Below are 21,193 nucleotides of genomic sequence, written 5' to 3' on the forward strand. Positions count from 1 at the left end.
AATGAAAGATAGAATTTTTGTGAATAGATAGAAAGATACCATTTCCCAAAGTTTAATTCCATATTTAATACTACAGAATTAATCCAGCACATAGATGAAACCTTAACTAAAAAATACCATATTGAAAATATCCAAATAAAACCAAATATGTATCACGCTGCAAAATACTGTTATTCGTAAAAGTCCTTTACCTTGTTAGAAATTTATTCCACAGCATTTGACTTTAACATTAAGCCTACAGACTAATTACTCTGTCAATGGATAGGATCAGATACTTAAAACAGCCAATTATCTCACCCTAACAGAGTTGTATGATACAAAAGATTAACTGCATCCCAGAAGTACCTCCTGCTCTTCTGTCTAAACCTATTCTACACTACCAGCTCAGAAGCCTGCAGAACCCATGCCAACATGAGGTGGATCTAACCTGAAAATTGCACCCCAGTGGGTCACCAAAGTCTAGCTATGCTGACAGGGTAGGAGACAATCAGTGAAAACAAAGGCTATTCCCCCAGGGCTTTAAAACCCATTGACAGCTAACTTTGTGAGGTTCTACTATATGAACTTCAATTGGCTTGCATGCTTTAATTGCCAGTAGATTTCCATCAACACTGCAAGAGGCTACATCACACGAACAAAGCACCACACAAATACTTTGCTCTTCCGGCTGAAGAAGTTCAGCAGTGTCTAGATTCTCAAGAACATGTTCAGTGTCCCCAAACCTACATCCACAAGCCCAAAACATTGTTTTATCAGGTTACATGCCACTTTTGCATACTTCCTCACTCATTCTTGTCCAGCACTGCTACAGCCAATTGATATTTTTGTTACCATGAGACCAGTTTGGGATCTGGAGATAGAAGGGGCATAACAAGAGAAGCTTAAGGTCTCGAGTGGTACAGAGGACACTTGTCAAAACAAGAAGATATCAAATAGCACTACCAGAAGGCAAGTTTTCAAAATTGAGAACAGTATGAGAATCTTCATATGTAGCTGATTTTTAGGGATCTGTGTTCTATCTAAACTATTACAGATTCTTATAGACTATAGAAGTTAAAAAGGAAACTAAAGAATTCACAAAAGTAAATTTTTGTTTGTTTTAAATGAATTAGACTGAAGCCACACCTGAATTTACTGAGACAAAAATTACAGGAGGATAGGAGACCCCTACGAGGAAGAAACACACAACTTCTTATTCTGTCTTCTAGGCATCCACTTTTGCTACTCTTAGACACAACACCACTTTGTCCTGTATGTCCTACACAAGCTGAGTTAAAGTAGGTCTATTACAGATTCTTAAACTGCCTCACCTGCAAGAAAACTTCACCATCAAGGTTTAAGGTTTTCATAACTACAAAGAAGATCAAGAAGAACTGGTACTGAGCAGTACTCTTCCAAAAAATATTCCAGAATAACTTTCACAAAGCCAAAACTCACAAATTAACCTTCTACAATGAAATTCTCCCAACAAAAATCCATAATAATGCCCCTATAATAATTTAGAACCCATAAGTCAAAACTCAGAATATGTAACTCCTTCCTGTATGTCAGCTCTTGTAAGAAGAGGGTAAGCCTTCTCTTCTCCATTACTCTTGAAACTTTTCTTCTAAAGACATGTGCCTCTTTTTAACCAAGAAGTTCTGTCGCTTGATCAGGAATTGAAGACCTCAGTTCAATCTCTAACAGAATTCAAGCTTTTATCTCCCCTTGCCTGCAGGCAGCTCTAACCACTAGTCTAGACTGTTCTGACTCTTCCCTACTGTCCATACATGCATCAAAACTGCCAACATCAGCAAGCAAGAGAACTCACAATGCTTAGGCACGGGTTAGTATGATTCTGCAGCCTAACAGTAAGAATCTCAACTTAAAGCTTGAAACATTTCCCTGTATGAATAAAAAAAAGCAAACCCACTTGTTTCAATGCCAATTTTATTAACCAGTGAGAGGGCAGAAGTGACACTTATCTTGACTACTCTATACTAATGTTAAGTATGAGATGCTCACAAGTCAAGATAAGCCAAAAATACAAATGCAATCTTTCTTAAATATTTCAGAGTAATAAATAAGTTTGACAGTACTCAGCATGGAAGTGGCAGGAAGTTCCTGTGAGCCAGATACTCTCCTCCAGTCATAAGACAAAAGCGGGGATCCTTCTTGTGATGCACATTTCAAGATAACGTCTTTTCCAATCTCCTGTGATCCTTCAACGGAACATTTAGTTCTTGCTGGCTTTACTAATAAACAAAGTACCATTGATCAGTCACAATCAAAATGGTTACTATTTGCATTCCAGTAGGTCAGTCTATTTTGCTTAAGACCAAGCTTGTGCAACAAACTGTTGCTGTGCATGGAAATGTATTTCTACGAAATACAAGCCAAGCACAGAATTTTAAAAATGCTCATTTAGCTGGAATATTGTTCCCTTCATCTCCCGGAACAGAATGATGTCCACCCCTCCCAAAGCCTCAATAATAGATGCATCATCACAGATTCAGTACGACTTTGCCCAATAAAAGTTTTCATTTTAGGTACCAAAGATAGAACGGAATAAACACATAAAATATGTCAATGAAAATTCAAGAAAAACATTATCTTACCAAGTACAGTCAACTGTATTTTTTGGCTTTGAACTCCAGGAGCCTTCTTCACTTTGCACTGGTATGTGCCCGTGTCTGCTGACTTTAAATTCAGGATATCCAACGAACCATCACCAGATTTGGGATCAGGATTTGTAAACTGCATCCGCCCAGTCATAGCAGCATAATAATGATTATAGATCCTGTCTACAGCATACATAATTATCTATAAAACAGAGAAATAAGATTCAGAAATCCACTTGGCATGTAAGCATTCAAAATAATTTGCCATCTTCAGATTCCTGACAGTTTCTTTCTGCTCTTTTAAATAATCTCAGAAGTTTGACATAGCCAAATACCTCTGTCTTCAAAATATCACTACACACAGCACTCTAACGAATACTTCAACTAAACACCTGCCCAAGTAGCAGTATGTCAGCATTTACTTCTAACTGAAAGAAAACTGTTTAAAATTACTCAGATTTCATTCTGCACAACCTGTCTACCAAAAGGAGTCATCTTATTGATACGAAAGGGTAGGGTTAGTAACTAAAAGAGTTAATATATTTGAAATTAAGTCCTCATAAATCAGTTTTCAATCAGGAAAATAATGCAGGTACAAAAGCATCCTTTGTTTTCTGGAACTGAAGCATATTTAATTTGTGAGTTCTTTAGAAGACACATTTATAGTGAGAAACTTCTTGACACTTCATACTTAATCTGCTATTCCAAAACTACCACTATATTTCATATGACTGGTGCTTCCAAGGAATTTAAGATCACAAGCATCCCAGCCTGAAAAGGTGGAAGTTTAAAAAGTCAGTTCCAAAGTTCATACATTAACCCACTCAAACAACTGAATTAACCCTGTCCAAAACAATTCTCTACTTACTATTTGTTCCTTCTTTTGATTATCTGCTGGTATCAATACCCACTCAATATCTAGTGGGCCTTCGTCTTCTTCCGAGAGTACAAAAGTACATGGCAATGTAACTTTCTCTCCTTGTGCTTTCTCAAACATCGATTGGTCAACTGAAGTTATACTTAGGCTTCTTGTTAGACCTATAAAAACCATATTTTTTATATTTTAAAAACAGGCTACATACAGTTTTCACCGTAAGTGTTCTATTGTATATTATTATATATTCAGATCCATAATACTTTCCCTGTATAGAAATCATGCCACTAGTCAGACCTGTTACTGCTTAAGAGATGCAGCGTGTTACTGAACACAATGCAAAGTCACATGCTGTCCATTTGGAATCATACCCAACAAGCAGTTACGTCTTTCAAACCATGTTTGGGTTTTGTACAATTCCAGTCCCATACAAGCTAAACCAAAAATTTCTGGCAGCAGGTTTTTCAAGTTATTAGATAATCACCTTATCACTACTCCCCCACTGTAAAATGAAAGCCTGGATGAAGCCCACCAGGATGGACAGACTTCTTGTGATGTCCTGCGTTAGACCAAGTTAAGCCACTCTGCCTTAAGGTGTAAGGCCTCTTCTATCTACAGGGAGCGAACAAATTAATCCTTTCCAAAAATCTCAATCAGTTTTTTTTTAAATTTGTTTGCCCTTTCTGCTTGTTTTAGTCCTCAAAAAAAAAAAAAAAAAAAAAAAAAAAAAAAAAAAAAGCTGTGTAATCCTTACCTGCATGCCTCTAAGCAAAACATGTCTCCAAACAACAATTTTTCCTCAATTCAGTGCTGAACTGAGCAGGCTTACGCAGAAGGTCTGAAGCAATATTTCCCCAATTTTACAACAAATATAGGCTCCCCTTATCAAGTGCATAGCCCCATACATGACAGTCAGGAAGCGGAAAGCTCTCATTGCTTGTTATGGAAACGGGTTTGGCATTTGTACATCCACTGTTTTGCCCACCTTGCTGGGTACCAAGCTCAGATTTCCAGTCATTTTACATGTGTAGTTTGCTGCTCGTCACAGCTAGACAGTCACACAGATGTTACCACAGCCACAACAGATGCAAGGCCACAAGAAGAGTGGCCAGTGTAAAGACAGGATTGTTTTGGTGCATCTGTAGAATTATAGCCTCAGAAATAAAATTTTAAATTCTCATAAACAGTGCATTTATGCTCTAACTTGCACTTCCGCACTAGCTCAAGTTATTATCTAAATTGCACTTCTCCATATCATTTAGAAAGAAGAAGCACCTGACAATTTACAGACAAAAGCCTGCAAGAAAAGACCTTCACAATAGTTGATTACGAACACAGTTGCAAACTAGGTAGGATTATTTTGCTTCCTACCATTCATGGTATTACTCTACATGGCATTACCTTCTTTCCAGGAAGGAAAAAGAAGAAAAAAACCCAAACCACCGAACACCAAGAAACATCAATTTGAGGTACAAAAGAGATTTAGGCACAATGGTTCTTACCAACTAGTGTACATCTTTTCAAAGATAGTTCTAACAGGTTTGTATCACCTCTTTTTTGACCGCAGTAAACATATCTGAGCAACTAACTGCTACTGTGCTGAATTAATACCATTTCCGAAATGATACTGACCTCCATGAATGCTGGTTGACTTGCCACAGATGCTATCCCCTTCTAAAGGATCCTTTCAGATTTCCAACTGTAAAACTAGCCATTCTAAACGGCTTAAAAACGTCATTTGGCTAGTGAATTATATTACAGTGTAATCCTTAAGTTTGATCAGCATTGCATAAACAAAGACAATATTACTACCAGCCATCATCTCTAGAAATGGGTATATTCAGAGTACATTCATGTTTCCATAAAGCACAGTAGCAAAGAATGAAAATTCCCAGTCTGTTTTTCAGTGACTTCCATACTCTTCTGTTCCCCTCTCCCCTACTGCCTCATTAGGGAACTCTGATACAATATTCTCAAGTTCCGTCTCAAATTGCATTTCTGCATTTTCATTTTACTATATTAAAGCAGCAAGATGGAATGTCAAGCACGATTTAGTGACTGATGATGAAATACATTATGATGTCACTTCTTTAAGAGCCTCAAATGTATAACCCAGGAAATGAGAAGCTTTCATCCAGAAGTAAAAAGTTAATTACCAAAGCAGTACTTCTGCTCTGTGACAGTATCTCCAAGAACAGTTACTTTGCCATTTGAAGTTCCACAGGGATGACCACAGAACCACACTTGCTTTCCCCTCCGCACGAGAGGATCTGCTGAGGATTTCTCAAGGTGCTCGGTAATTTGGTTACGAGGAATACACCACCTGCCCCTTCACAACGGGTAGTGGGTAGCAATTCATGTTGGAGATGCTGTAATACATCTGTACTACTAAAAAAGCATAACATCTCTGATTTTTAGTTGGCACCTGCTGAAACACACAATATACCCAAAACAAACTGGACAGCCAAGTACTCCTGTATTCCTATGTTGATATTGGGGGTTTTACTAATTTTCTAAACAAACACAACTTGTACAGTGTTTTACTTCTCTCCCTCTTCTGCCATGACTTTGCTTCTCTGACAATTTCAAACAAATACCGAAGTAGAAATAACAGTCCAGTGCAACCAGAAGTCCCTGAAGTTACTCATTTGTTCTGACATTGCTAAGAAGCACGAGATCCTTCAACTATCTCTTGCCTCTTCATTGTCAGACGACTCCCTGCAAGTATAATTTCAAAGTGGCCATTACACGCGCTCTTGTTCAGACAGCAAAACACTGAGAAAGGGACACTGGGAACAGGGAAGAAAAATTATGGTAAACACTGGAAGTACTCCATTTCAGAGGCATACTCCTAGGAAACTAGGCTTAACAGTCCCGCCTATCACATGGCAGCTTGCTTAAAGTGCTTTACAAGCCACAAACAGCAAGAAGTTCAGTCACAGCTTCTACTACAACGATCATTTCTCTGATCCAAATCATATGAATCAACGTAGTAACCATAGGCCAAACACAAGCAGGACCCAGCAGCCCGAAATTACTTGCCAGAAATTTATCACACATAGAAGACTTACAAAAAATGAAACTTTTGAAGCACGAGTAGTATGTTCCTGCACACTGACTGCATGTAAACTTGCCAATGGAAGATGAAGTACGTGAACCTCAAGATAGCTCTCAAAAATCACTCCTGCATGCGAAGTTTGCAGCACACATTAGCTGGTAGGAGAGCTTCCCAATCTCAATTCCCTTCTTAACACATGTTCCCCAACACCTCGTTTTTATTACACCAGCACTCCACAGTCTTTCTTATTAAGAACACAAGCATATAAAGTTATTTTCCACTTCCCTTTTTTTTTGTCAACATTAGAATGACAGGCAGAAGCAGCAAGCACCTCAATTAAGAGCTAGGCGTCAGAGCTAGCTGTTTGAACTAACCGTTAGCAATATGAGGGAACTGCAGGTAACACTAGTCGGGGAGATTCTGTTCTGCAGAGGAGGCACACGCATCTGCTGCCAGATATGCTGCTGAAGGAGGTTTGACCAGATTCAGCATGTTAAAGAGATTGCCAAGGGTCCTCTGGCCACTGGACTATTAACTATTAAACTACTAACACTTATTATTAGCACCACTACTGCCTTCTCCCACCTCCCTCCCATAACTATTACTATTACCTGCTCATGCAGGCACCCATGCTATTAACAAGAGACCTGAAGCAAATCAGAGTGACTAGAAAACTCCAAGGACAAAGAAGGATATGGAACCCCAGGTGACATTTGTTCTCCTTGCTCTGTCATGTGACGGTTTGGGAAAAGGCTTGTAGAGACACATCCTACAAGTTAACAACTCGCTGTAGGACTGGCACTGCAGGCAGTGTTTTAATTTTTATGGCTCCACGTACCTCTGAGAAATGAGGGCTGCTAAGTTACATATGAGATCTACTTGACAAAGTGGTTAAGAACATCCTCATCAGATGTGGTGACAAGCGCTTTAAATGAGAGGTCTGTCAGGGAATAGGGACAGAAGTTTGAATCACTGTTCTCTCCCTTAACTGCAGACGTGTTAAATACACAGGTCAGGTTGGCAGGAGGAAAAAAAAAAAAAAGAGACCTTGGGAAGGATAAAACACGCTGAAAGGGGAACCCCCTCAAGTACCTGTACAGAACTATGACACCAGAGTAACTGAGACATGTGGGATAGCTCACAGAACTGGATGCATGCTAGCTTTTCAAGAAAGCCAGGAAGGAAAGAACAGGAGGTGAATTGCCCTCTACCTGAAGGAGCACCTGGAACACAAAATGCTGTTCTACGGGATAGACGACAGGCTGGTTAAAAGCTTGTGGGTCAGGATTAAAGGAGAGGTCCATATAGGCAACATCATAGTTGAAGTTTGTTACAAATCATCTGTTCAGGGTAACAAAGCAAAATCAAGTCTACTTCAGGAATTGCAGAAAGTCTCTAAATTCACAGAGACTGGTTATTGTGGGACACCTTAACCTTCCCAACATCTACTGGCGGGCAATACAGCAGGACACAAACAATCTAGGAGGCTTCTGGAATACTTCAGGGAAAAACAGATGCTAAATGGGTCATTTGATACTTTCCTGGAATTGCTTTCCACAAAAATAAGGAAGAACTTGCTGAGGATGGGATCAATGGCAACCTTGACTGTAGCGACCATGAAATATTGGAGCTTAAAATCCGGAGACGAGCCAAAGCACATCCACATAGACCCTGCACTTCAGAAGGGCAGGCGGACTTATTCAGTAGGCAGAATTCTGTGGGACACTGTTCTGAAAAGCAAAAAAGCTCAAGAAAGGTGGTGGGTATTTAAGGACCATGGCTTCTAACCACAAGAAAAATGCATCCTAACACTCAGGAAAAAAAGCAGATCAATGATCAGCTCAGCCTAAGGAGGAAGAAACGAGAAGTTTACCAAGGGAGGAATACACAACTTTTGCCCCAGCATGCAGCGTACCTGCTAGGGAAGTCAAAATACCAATAAAGTTGACTCCAGTGCAACATGAAAAGCTTCTACTAGTACACGAGCAGTAAAGAATCAAAAAGGAAAATAGGACAGGTGACTTAGTGACAGCAGGTACTGACAAGACCAAAGTACTCAGTGTTGGCTCTGCTTGGAGCAGAAGGCTGGATGACCGAGGTCACATCCAACACAAACAACTCTGTAACTGCATTAAAGATCTATATGAAGCCAATACACACAGTGACAAGACGGCATTTTCCCAAAGTTTTCCCACACCTCACCCCCTTCAGTTTCCACTCAAATCAGGAAGATTCCATTTCTTTTCACTCCCCTAGTGCGCTCCTCAAAACATGAGTGGATCAACTGTGGCATCTAACATTGCGAGTATGCGACAGAAGCATTTTATCAAGCTGAGTGAAGCTGTCTATTTGTTTCGGCTAGCAGGGTTTCATGGCTAAAATTTCGGACCTTTCTCAAACTTGTTTTAACACACCAGAAAGATGAGGGTTCTTCAAGTTCTTCAAGTTCTTTCTATCCTGCTTATCCAGAGATGCTTAGAATTAAAATATCTGATTCTTAATTGCAGCAAACAAATCACTGTAAAGCTTAAGACTCAGAAGCATGCAACAGATCTCAAAAAAAAAACCCCAACTGAAAACAACATAAGTGCAATAGTCCAAATGCATGTATACTGTTCTCCAAATATTTTGCAAGGAGAACACATGCTATACTCAGTTGGGGCAAATAGAAGAATGAACCCTCATGACTGGGTGAGAAGAGACAAGTAATATTCCTCAATGCAGGATAAGTATTATGCCTTATAAAAGTTTCTGTCAGAAGGTGGTAAGAGGTCAATACAAACCTGAATGCTTAGAATCCAAAATGTAAGTTTCTTAACATGAAATAAAATACTCTTTCTCCAGGAGATTGACCCTAAAAGAGCATTGCAAACTATCTGCATGACTGAACAAGTTTTTCACATCATTTCTGAAGGGGTGCAAACCAATATAACATCTTTAGAGAAACCGTATTTCCTTCTGAATATCTGGACATACCTTCAAATACCACTCAAGTGGAACACAGCTTGGCAAACTACATTATTAATCTTTTAAAAAATAATCTGGGGAAAATGAAATGTTTGATAGAATTTGATGGAAACTGTCTTCTAGTATGAAAGAATCCTCAACACAGAAAGCAGACAAAAAGTAAAATGAAGCCAAGATTTCTCCATTCCAGCACAGATACAAATAGAGCTATACTATATATAGTAGATATATACTAACAAATAACAAAGCAAATTTTCATCAGATGAATTACTTATGCATTTAGTATTTTCTTATTTAAATGAAAAAAGTTACACATTCAAGATACACTGAAATTCTGGATTGCTGGCTTACACAAATTTAAGTGTAAATTTAAACATGGCATGAACATTTTCTGGCATCAGATAGGACCACGTTACAGAACAGCTGTGTAACCCAATAAGCACAGTCCCCTGCTACAGTCGGTAACAGGAGGAACACAATCAGCTGGGACAGCGGAGAGTATGGCAGCTGACCTATACTGAAAGGCAGAAGTAAGGGAGATGCACCACAAAGGCAGGACTGCTGCCAGGTTCAACTGATGTCCAAACTGGCAATCACCGAGGAGCACAACTGCAAAGAAGCACAGACTGCCTCCACATGGGTTAAGAGTTGAGTTCAAAGATGCTGCTGTACTTAAAGCCACATGTGATCCACCTGCAATCTGCATTTGCACAGTACTTCTGACTTTACTAGCAGGCTCTCCAAAAACAATCTTGTTTGCCAATACCTGCTTGTAAACAAGGAATGGCTGTAAATACACAAACCCTTTTCTTCACAGAATCAGGCCTTAAGAAGTAAATAACAATGACAACCAGAAACACATGCTAGTGCTTTGAGAGATAACAAGCTATAAAGTTCACTTAAGAGATGCTTCAGCTTAGATTCCTCTTTCAAATACAGGTTATAGATCTGAATATGCCTCTCATTCACAGTTAAATCTCTTACTTTTTTCTCTAGCTTTAACAGTACTATAAAGCAAAGTTCCCTTACTCTCCCCTTTCCCACCCCCACTCACACGTAAGTTCTTATTTCAAAACCGCATTTCTGAAATAAGCCCCTGTAGAACTGGGGGAGTCAACTTAAATTTACACCCTTGGCAAGTAGGGAGTACACACCAAACTAAGTACACACTGAGGGGTGCCTAGCTGAGGGAGACTTCCCCGTGTTTACTGGTACAGTCTACTTAAGTCTTAAGTTTCCTTGATGGCTGAAATCCCTACAAGAAGCCACCACCACAATCTTCTCCTGCTTCCTCATTACATAAAACTTCACTATCCTCAAATGATGCAAAACAAGGCTCTGCAAGGCAGGGTGCCACTAATGAAGTGGGTTAAAAGTTAATTTTGCAAAAATAAAGGGAAAGGAATGCTTGACATTACTCACATTAGTGATTTTTACAGCACCCAGGAGCTGAGTCACATCAGCACAGCCAAGACGGCCAGAGGCTGCGGTTTCCTTATGCTGTTTTGCCTCAGTTTATCATAATTGACTGCACCACAAACTGAATCCTAGCTTTACCGGTGAAACCCCCAAAGGCCAAAAAAGCCTAGCTTCAGATTTGGATTCTCATGGTTTCCAGCATCTTGCTTACAACAGCAAGAGCAAGACTCTATTACTAGCTTTCAGGAACCTGGGTCCAAAATACTATGAAGCTTTGATGCATGTACTTTTCCATGTGTCATAAATCTTACAGCTTCTGGCAAGCATCACCATACCCCAAAAAATCCTGCAATCATTATGTCCCTGGTCCTGAAGAGGCCTAACAAAGATTAAGGCAGAGTCATCCCTACTTCAGTTTCTCTAGAAGTTATACCAGGCTTCGGAAACTCAGGCTGAGCAACTTAGGGGGGTACAGAGAGTGAAGGGAAAAGAGACAATGAGTTTTTCAACCAGCTCTGCTCATGCTTACTTTCTCAACTTCACTGTTTTTCCATGGGACACATGACATGGAACAATACAAAGAAAGGTCGCTAAAGACTCTTCTTTAACTCAGTGAACATCAAAAGGAACAATGGCAGTAAAGAAAACGAGAAGTTTAATGGAAGGATTAAAATCAGTTGCCTTCCCTTCAGAAAGCAAATTTAACAGGTTTGGGGACTTCTGAGGCACGAATGAAATTCTAAAATTCTCTTTTACAACCAAAGTACACCGATACTCTCACCGAATGTTTCACGACAGAATCCAAAATACATATTAGCTCAATACACGTCCTTTTAATTCAGTGAGGCACCTAGAATACAGAAGAACACTTAAAAGTCACAGCAACTTCACCTAAGGTAAGAATCAGGAAGAGACGAGGAAAAGAAACAAGCAAGCAATAGGCAATGAACTACCAATAATCAAACAGCAGTGAATAAAACAAGAAAAGAAAAAACAGCACAGCATTACTGCACCTGAATCTGTATTGGATATGCATCCAAAGAGCAGGTTTGGGTTTAGTATGTAACAACTGTAGAACTCTGCAGACAATTCAGATTTTTAGGATAACCCACTGCTGATAAAGGCAAACTGCAAAGCTTGTTCTAACAAAGAAAGTACTATTCTGCTAGTATTAGAAATGTTAAACAGCTAATGTTTAATACACTCCACAGACCGCCGTTTTCCCCATGTTTGACACTCAAACTGTGGTTACGAAATGCTACAATACAAATTTCATAGAAAAGCATGGTTCACAGTCAGTAGTTAAAAACAAACAAACAAACAACAAACCTTACACCATCTAACAGAAGCATCAAGCACTTCTAAATCTACCATTCGCAAGCTACTGACATACTACATACCCCTCTATTTCAACTTCAAAAAGGCCCAGCCCAAAAAAGGTTAGAGAGAAGACAAAAACTTGCTTCTCTATACCAGGCCAAGTTCACTAGGCAGAACACTGATTAATCCCCAAAGACAGAGATTTAACATTCAGACAAAAGATGTTCACACTTGTATTTCATACCTCCCAGAATCATATTCTCTAAGCTAATCAGTCACAGATCTCCATGATGCCCTTCTGCTATGCAGAGAGGATACAGTTTATGGAGCCAGTGAAAGCAAAGACAACCCAGGAATAAAAACACTCGCCTGGAAGAGATTTGGTTCCCAGTCCTCCAAATGTTGTCTCCTCCTTCCTAGTCCATTTAATCTCAGACTAAATACAAAAATAGTTAAGGAAACTAAATCCACAAAGCAATTTCTGGAGAAAAGGGCTAGAGTTTGACGTGGACACACTTAGTGTTAGCAGAGACAAGATTTTAAATCCTTCTTTCTCCCATTTCACCTCTCTGCTTTACCAATAGCACAATGAAGCTGAGTGACCAAACTTCCAGAGCTCTGGTCTGATTAGGTTTTCAGGACACTTCTTCCACAGACAGTGCAGCTAGAACTGACACACATGAAGGAAGGTTCCGCCATAAACTACAAAGAGAAGGCTGATAAAACCGCAGAAGCACTTAAAGCAAAACACAGAAAAAAATCCTGCATGTTAGAAGAAACCTGGCAAAGTTCTACCACCTGGATAGTCAACTCTGCTGCTGCTGGGTTTGTATTTCCACACTTCACTTCCTCTGAGTAACCAGGAGGAAGCACCACTTTTCTGAGGCACAACTTACTGGGCAAAGTCTCCCAGTCCTACCTTCCCTTAAAGTAAACAGTGTGACATTACTTCTTCAAATCATGGATATACTTTCTCCCTGCTTATTTCTGACTTCTCTTTTTTCATCTGCTTCCACTATTAAGAAGGACTCCACTACTAAGTCTTAAGATTCCTTTCTACTTGTCTGATCCCCAGACTCACAAAAAGAAACAATTTTCAGCAACCTCTGAAATCTGATGGGTTCCAACAACGGAATTTTGCCACTCGAAACTCACAATTTCTACAGAACAGTTCAAAAAGACCTATTCCCCTTCGGAATACTACAAACACCACCTTAAGGTGGTCTGCTCTGAACAAAAGCCAAAGCTGAAGCAATCCTGCATTGCTCTAGCTTGAAAAATCTGACAAAATACATCAATTCAACAATAACCATTAAGTTACCGAGTATCTACCAGAGTTCACCTGAATCCACAAATCCTCTCAAACCACACAAAGAAAAAAAACAAAACTAAACCAACATGAAACAGGCTAAGCATACTTCTTCAAGGACAGAAAAACAAAAAATGCTCTTTCAGTCTGGATATCCTCAGACACCATTAAATGAATAACTAGCTCTAATTCACGCAGCGTTGCATATCCATGCCCCACTTTAAAATGTACTGCACAATTAAGTTAGAAGTTACTCATCCTCCCAATCTAATAAAAATATTAACTTTAAGATTCATGTAAACTGAACTACAAATAACCCCAACCTTGCAAATACACAAGATGAGCTCAATATCATTCCCAAACACAATTCACTGATATCTGCTGGAATAGTTATGCAACTAAGAAAGCCTAAAAATCACGGGCTAAAGCTTACTGATATTTTACTTCCCCCTGCCCCCCCAACTTTCGCTTCTTCCCTGACATCCCCTTTGCCTACAGATTCTATCCCCTTCCTTTTACAATTGTTCTCATGCTCCTTACTTGTTCAGCGCATTCTTGAAGCTTTTTTGTTGCTAAACCCAAAGACACCAGCCCAGTATCCTAGCAACTGCAGCAGTTGATGACCTTACTTGAGAGGGACAGTACTTATCAAGTGTAGAGAGGGAGCATGTGTCCCTCATTGCTGAAGGAAAGGAAGGATACACTTTTGGAGGCCAACTAAAAGGGGAAGGGGATCCTGTAACACAAACTGGGGTTAAGATTAATTTTAAGCACAGGAGTACTGTTTAGCCCAACATCTACAGAAGATCACTTCAAGTCCTCAGTTTTAAGGCCTGGTCACATTTAAATGATCCAGCACGACCCAATTCAACCTGCAGCGTTAAAGGAATGACAACTAGAATACTTTGGACTTGCTGAGGTCCTGCCTGGTCGTCCTCGGGTTTGAACCCATCACCTCCCTTTACGCCAGTATAACACCTTATGCAAAATGGCAGAAAACCAGAACAAAGATTTGACTCGGCTAAAAACTGACACTGCACAGGAAGCTCTGCTCTTCCTCTCCTGGTGGGGTTTTCCAAACACAAGGTCAGCGGCAGGAGCACAAAGCCAGAGGCAGAAAAGCGAGCAGGTAAGGGTTCGCTTACGCTGGCGGGGAGCCCCACCCAGAGAGCCATCTCACATCACACCTAGGCAGCTCTGGAGCCAGCAGCACTGCCCAGTCGCAAAGCGGGTTAGATCAGTGACATCACCCAGCAGGAAAACAACATATGCCAAACAAAGTTTTCTTTTGTACCAGCTGAACAGACTCAACGCAGCAGCTGCATGACACTGCTCTGACACGAGGGAGAGAAGGAGAGACCCAAGACCACCACTGCAAGCAGCAGCAACCTCCACAGACACATGAAGTTACACCAGAGGTAACTGCATCGTATCTGTAATGCAGCCAGGTGTAAAGTGCAACTGCACCTTCAGACTGCACTTTAGAGCCATTAAGAAACCAGCTATACATAGTATTAAGAAGTGTAAAATGAAGTAGGGATCAATCTACAGACTTGTTTCAGCCAAAGGGAGGGGGGTGAGGGCGAAGAAAAAACACCATGACACAAACACCAAAACTCAGAACTCAAACTTAGACACAACTTACACAAAAGCCTGCCTCTCCTCTACCAAGTCTATATCAACTGCACGGGTTGTTTCTGCTTTTAGCCCTGCAAGTCACTGATTTTCCCATTACAAACATTGAAGGCTTATACAGTCACTAAGCAATCAAGTCACATGATTTGATTTTTTTTTTTCCTGCCAATTTGATGGCATTTAAAAGGCAACTGAATGAAGCAGCTCTTTTGCAGTGTGAATGCATTAAGCACATCTGTCAGTCAATGCATCAGAGAGTTAAGTACAATCAAACACTCAACTAGGCAGCCATATTATTTTCACTTGAGTAAAAGGGGGTTTGGCTCTTCAAGCTACTGAACAAGCAATGCTTCTTCCTAGCACATGCAATTTTTGCATCAAGACTGAAAATTATTTAATTCAGTAGCACAGGGTTGGGTGTTTTGGTCTTCATTGTTGCTGGTTTTTAAATATGAAGTTGAAGCATCACGATAACAGAAAGAATTGGCTGCCTGCCTGCTTTGGCTTCTCTTCCTGCCCTGCCCCACCCTCACCCCCCCAATAAAAAACAGCCAGAAAGGAATAAGCTCAAAGGATTAGAATATGCACCCTAAACAGCCACAAAGTTAACAAGTCATTTCAAAATTTAGGGAGGTTTTAACATATACATACACATTATTTTTACATGCCTTAAAACAACTGAGATGAAACATTCTTTGTAGCTTATGCTGTTAATACATCTAAAAAGAAGAACTGAAAATGCAGGATCAGTGAATACATGGAATTTCAATTCCCTCTACAAACTTACTCTGCACAAGTTAGAACAGTTGTGAAGTTATGGAATTCTCATCCTGTTCTCTAGCACACCAAATACTCCTTGTTGATTGATCGCTGTTCAGCATAGTAAGCGTAGGTTTTAGCTAGAGGGCATGAAAAACAAATCTATTAAAAAAACGTAGCCTCATGTGGAACTGCAAGATTTGTGACCATCAAGTACCTCAGATGCTTCTTAACAGTAGCTAGAGGATATCACACCACTGGTGAACAGCTCCAGCCTACAGCCAATAAAGCTCCAAATCTTGCCTCTCTATCACATCACAAGTTTTGATTATATGATTAAAAAAAAATTAAAGTACATTAAAACAATAGTAATATATTCCACCCATGTGGGTTTGAGGATCCAGCTGACCCTCTTTTGTTACAATTCAGACTTCACCTCATTGTGCTGGATCAGGAAAACAAACAGGTAGAATACTGCATTTTTCTGACCTTGAAACTCCCTTAACTGGCTTGCCATACAGCCAGAAGAATGCCAAGTACAACATAAATTAATAATCAAAATAATGCAAAAATAATCTTTGTGGTAGCATCTAGCCATTCAGCCAATTGTGTGATTTAGCATTGCAGTCAGACTCCCAAACTAAGCTCGCCCCAGGCCAAGGTTATATAGATATGCCTCTCCTATGGGAGAACACTGATCAAGCAGAATAGGTTTTCCTCCTAATGCTCTTCTGCCAACCTTCCTATCACTCATTCCTGCCCTGTACCAGGACAAGTTGCTGGCAAAACTCTTTGTTTCAAAGCATGCAATCTAACCGGTTGAAAAAAATTAAAGTTTTAAGCAGCCTGAACTCAGACCCATTCACCATGCACTCACACAATCAAGGCAGTTGTGCAGTAAAAGAAATGACCAGCAAGGATGCAGGGGCTGCTTATGCTCAAGCTGCTATTCAAACAGGTTTCCACAGAACTATAGCTTCACTGCCACTTACTCCCATGGCAACAGGCTGAAGTGGCTCTTCCTATAACCATCCCGCTAAAGATGCAAACTAGTAAAAAAAGGATTTCCCTAAAAAAAAAGAAAAAAAAAAGGGGGGGGGGGGTGGGGAGATTAAATTATTACTTTACTTAGGAAGTATGATGAAACAATACTGGCCCTCAAAACAAGTTCCCACGTCTGTACAAATCTCTGTGGGCACTGTGGCAAGTGAGTTTTTAAATGCTCTAATATGGAGGCAGAATCAAAGATACTCATAAAGAATTTCATAGAATCATTTAGGTTGGAAAAGACGTTTGAGATGGTCAAGTCCAACTGCTAACCCAAGGACTGCCAAATCCATCACTAAACCATGTTGCTAAGCATAATTTCTCGGTTTCTCAAAGCACGGATGGAATCGGTAGCAAAGCACACAAGCCCCCATATGAAAGTGTCTTTTTTGTAAAGCTGCAATAGAAGCTATACCAGCCATTTAGGAGTGGCAGTTTCACCTTTATATTAAGCAGACTTTGCTTTGCAAGAGGCTGTGACAAGCACTGGAAGTGAAGACAGGCAGCTGAAACCTGATGCAACACAGGGAAAGCTAGCAGAGGGGAGAGGGCAGTCAGAGACCGAAGTGACAGACTATAATAATCTCTGCAGCAGCATTCCAAATGCATAAAATACCTTCTGATAAACACATATTAGTTAAGGCATAATTACAAATTCAAACCTCACAGCTGATGTCACTGCAGGAACTAGTTGATTAAGTCATCTCCAGTTAAAGCTTTTCACGTTTCTTGAGACACTTAGATCTGGGAAACCTAGGAAAGGAGTCCTGAACTTCAGACAACTTTTCATGTCAAGGGACACTTAAGAACCTGACTGCTGGAACTTGTTACAATTATTCCCCAAAGGATTAAGCATACCAGGTTTAGCAATTAAGACACCAGGATAGGAATGACCATTTAACTCCTGTGGCAGTCACATTTCTCCTAATTTAAGCTTCTGTAAGATCCTGTTACATGCATAAAAACATGAACAGGCTTAAGTTCCTTATTATACATATCTGACAAAGCGTACTAGCCACCAAATGCTGACTCACCATGTCTGTGTTAGGTCCTGCTCCTGCATGCATGTTATTGGAAATATTTTTGCAAGTTTAGTGACAGGGCTCTAATCACAGACTTTTCTCAAAGCTTACCTGAACTTTATTTTTATTTAAAAGCTTAATAGTCTATTAATAAAGAATCACACACTGCAGAATTTCAATACTGCAAAATTACTTCCTACTACTATTGTAATAAAAAAACCACCACCAAAAAAACACCACCACAAAACCAAGAGATATCACCACCAACTAAAGACTCTGCTCAAACTCTTATCCTCAATTTAAGGATTTATGCACATTACAGTTTTGTATAATGTATCTTCTGAAGACTAAAAGGATCACCACATATGTAATCACTCTTTTATACCTACACAAAGACAGATAAAACTGGCTATGCTAACATTTCACGGCTGTTTAAATTTTGTGTTTTGCCATTACACATTCCTGAAAGTTTAACAGCCATAGGTCACTATTTTATTCATTAAAACAGGATCACAAGTTAGGCACCTATACTTATGCTCAGTCTTCTAAAACCCTACACAAACTTGAATTTACGCCAAATGTAATGAGACTATTTCCCCAACACTGCATAGCCAGGAAAAGGTTACCAGTACATACACAGTCCCTCTGAAGTCACAGCATAGGCAAACATGTGCTCAGTGTAACTGACAATGAGCAACAACAGACTTCCTTTTGTATTAGTTCTGGAGATGACCACCCACTCTGGAAAGCTTAGAATTAATAAAAAAAAAAAACATACACCACTTTATATACATCCGTAAGAAACAATCTGCCAGCACTTAACATCAGGACTGAGCCTTCCTCTCCAAACCAGATCTGTATTGCCCTTTGGAAAACAGTTTAGTATCTGTTACACCAATAAAATATTTCAAGATCTGAAGAGGCACATGATTTCTATTACCCTAGTCCAGAATTTGTTGATGACAGCTATACAATGTTCATTTAAGTTAAACAGAATTTGCGCATTTTGGGTATCCCAAATTACTTAAAGTAACTGATCATACACAACTACAACACATATCAAGAGACCCTTCAAATGGCCATCAAGTTCTCCCTCAGACTTGCAGGGCATTTTTAGATACAGAAGAATTAGTACAATTAGAAGAGCTGTTACGAGTGCAGAAATAGCCGCCCAAATGTAAATTAATTCCCTGCAAGGGAAAGGGAAGTTCCCAATTCAGTTATTTCTGACTGCAAAATTGACCTTAACAGAGGGATTAAATCCCTGAATACGGTTCAGGGACAGCTTAGAGCCAACACTTTCCCATTTCAACATGTAACGGTATAGCCCCATTGCCTGTTGAAAGGGTATTCTGTACAGTCAAGATAAGCCTCCTTATTTATGCAAAATCGGTTTCTTTGAATCCCCTACTCTTAGCAACAGTGAAACAAGGAAAACGAGGCTTACAGGGGAAAAACAAGCTGTGAAAATAGCACATAGTGCAAGCCTTAAAATAGCATACAGCGCAAGCCTTAAAAAATAGCACAACAAATTGCTGCAGTACCACAAACCCAAGTAAAGACTTCAGTACCTAGACAATCATTCACTGCCAACAACTTTCACTCAACTGCACAAGCATTAGCTTCCTCCAAGTTTGGTCCGTATGGAGAACTGCAATTTACTGACATCTGTTCCCTCAGTGAAGGAAGCAATGTCTATCTGGAACACAGACCCAGAAATATTGACTCAATCTGATGGGGGGAAAAAACACAAACAAGCTCAGAGAATGTATCAAGTCTTAAGACATATAGATTACTAAATTATTTCCTTCAGAGGACTGTGGAACGTATGTATCTTTCAGGGCACAGTCATCCAAATAACTATGCAAAAGATATTTCTAATCAAAACATAAATATATTACTGTCTTTACAAATTCATCCAATTTCACAGTGAAGTCTGAAGACACCCGTATACTCCAGTAGAGCTGAAGTGTAAAACTTCGTTCTGGCTTTACATTTCCTCATATATTAATTACTCCTAGCTTCATAGTGTCATAGCCTTTGAAATCCTAACACTGATCTAGCTCACTCATAGTACATACAGTTCCACCCACAACAAGCTTTTTTCATGTCTTCAGTTATATGAAGCGTGTCAATACAAACCTTAAATTGGTAACCCCATCAACTAAATACATGTAACTCATAGTTCTTATGCAGCATCCATCTTGTTTTTAACTCTGCTAAGAGAAAAAGTTAATACAGAACTACCAATATCCTTTCATGCTGAAGATCAGAGTTCACCATTCCATTATGGACACAGAATTTTGATCCCATGAGTAATTTCCCAAAACAGCAGCGACATCAACAAAGTCATTAACATTTCAGCAGGAAACAAAAAAAAAAAAAAAAAAAAAAAAAGCCTCCTGACACCACTGATACGCATTTTGAACCTCCATAGGTGTTTTGTCATCTTTTGTAGTTCCAACGTAAGTTTGGGTCAACTTCAGTGGAAACTCACTCTTCTTAAGGATATGTCTAGGAAACATTAACATAGCGCTGCAAGCAAGCTCATCACAGGAACCTAACGGCACCTAATGTCTGAAATGAAAAACATTTCCCGACTTTTTAGTAGCCCAGGCACGTTTGGTTTGTTTCTGGTTTGTGGGGGGGGTTTGCTTTGGGAATACCCACTCCTTTGTTTTGCCTCGGCAAGGAAAACAGACGAGTTTAGATCCATCTAATTCAACTCCTTTCCCCCCACCCTCAAACTTCCGTACAGATCCAGTCACGGCCACCGGGTCCGGGACAAGCAGGACCCGAGGTCTCCCTGGCAGCCACCCGGGCCTTCCACCCGCTCAAAACAGGGCCAGCCTTCCACGTTACAGCCAGAACTGAAGCGGCATTACAGATGCGTTACATGGTGGGTTTTTTTTTTTTTTTTGCTCTGTTCGCTTGGGTTTTCACACGTGACGCTCCCCCAGCCGCAGCGGGAGCGGCTCCGGCCGCCCTGCCCAGCCGCGCCCGGGCAGCGGGGCGCATCCACCGGCGGGACCCGGGAGCGGCGCCGGGCGGGCGGCACCGCACCGCTGCCAGGGCCGCGCACGGCCCCCGCCGCCGCCTGAGGAGAGACACGCAGCGCCCACGGCGGGGCAGGTCGACCCCCAGCCACGTCGAGGGACGCCCGGGAGGGAGGCGGGGAGGCGG

The 21,193-nt window shown here is 40.4% G+C and overlaps 1 protein-coding gene across 3 annotated transcripts in view; it reads right to left on the reverse strand.

Moving 5' to 3' along the window:
* The window catches only part of CXADR (CXADR Ig-like cell adhesion molecule), a 74,045-nt gene that overhangs the window by 15,380 nt on the left and 37,472 nt on the right, over positions 1-21,193 (reverse strand). For all 3 annotated transcript variants that reach the window (XM_055701945.1, XM_055701946.1, XM_055701944.1), the window contains 3 exons: positions 3,469-3,638; positions 2,598-2,802; positions 2,079-2,234 (listed from right to left, as the gene is read on the reverse strand). In XM_055701945.1, coding sequence (XP_055557920.1) covers positions 2,079-2,234; positions 2,598-2,802; positions 3,469-3,638 — 531 coding nt within the window. The remainder of the gene's footprint in view (positions 1-2,078; positions 2,235-2,597; positions 2,803-3,468; positions 3,639-21,193) is intronic.

This window comes from Falco cherrug, chromosome 2, assembly GCF_023634085.1.
Source record: "Falco cherrug isolate bFalChe1 chromosome 2, bFalChe1.pri, whole genome shotgun sequence".
NCBI lineage: Eukaryota > Metazoa > Chordata > Aves > Falconiformes > Falconidae > Falco > Falco cherrug.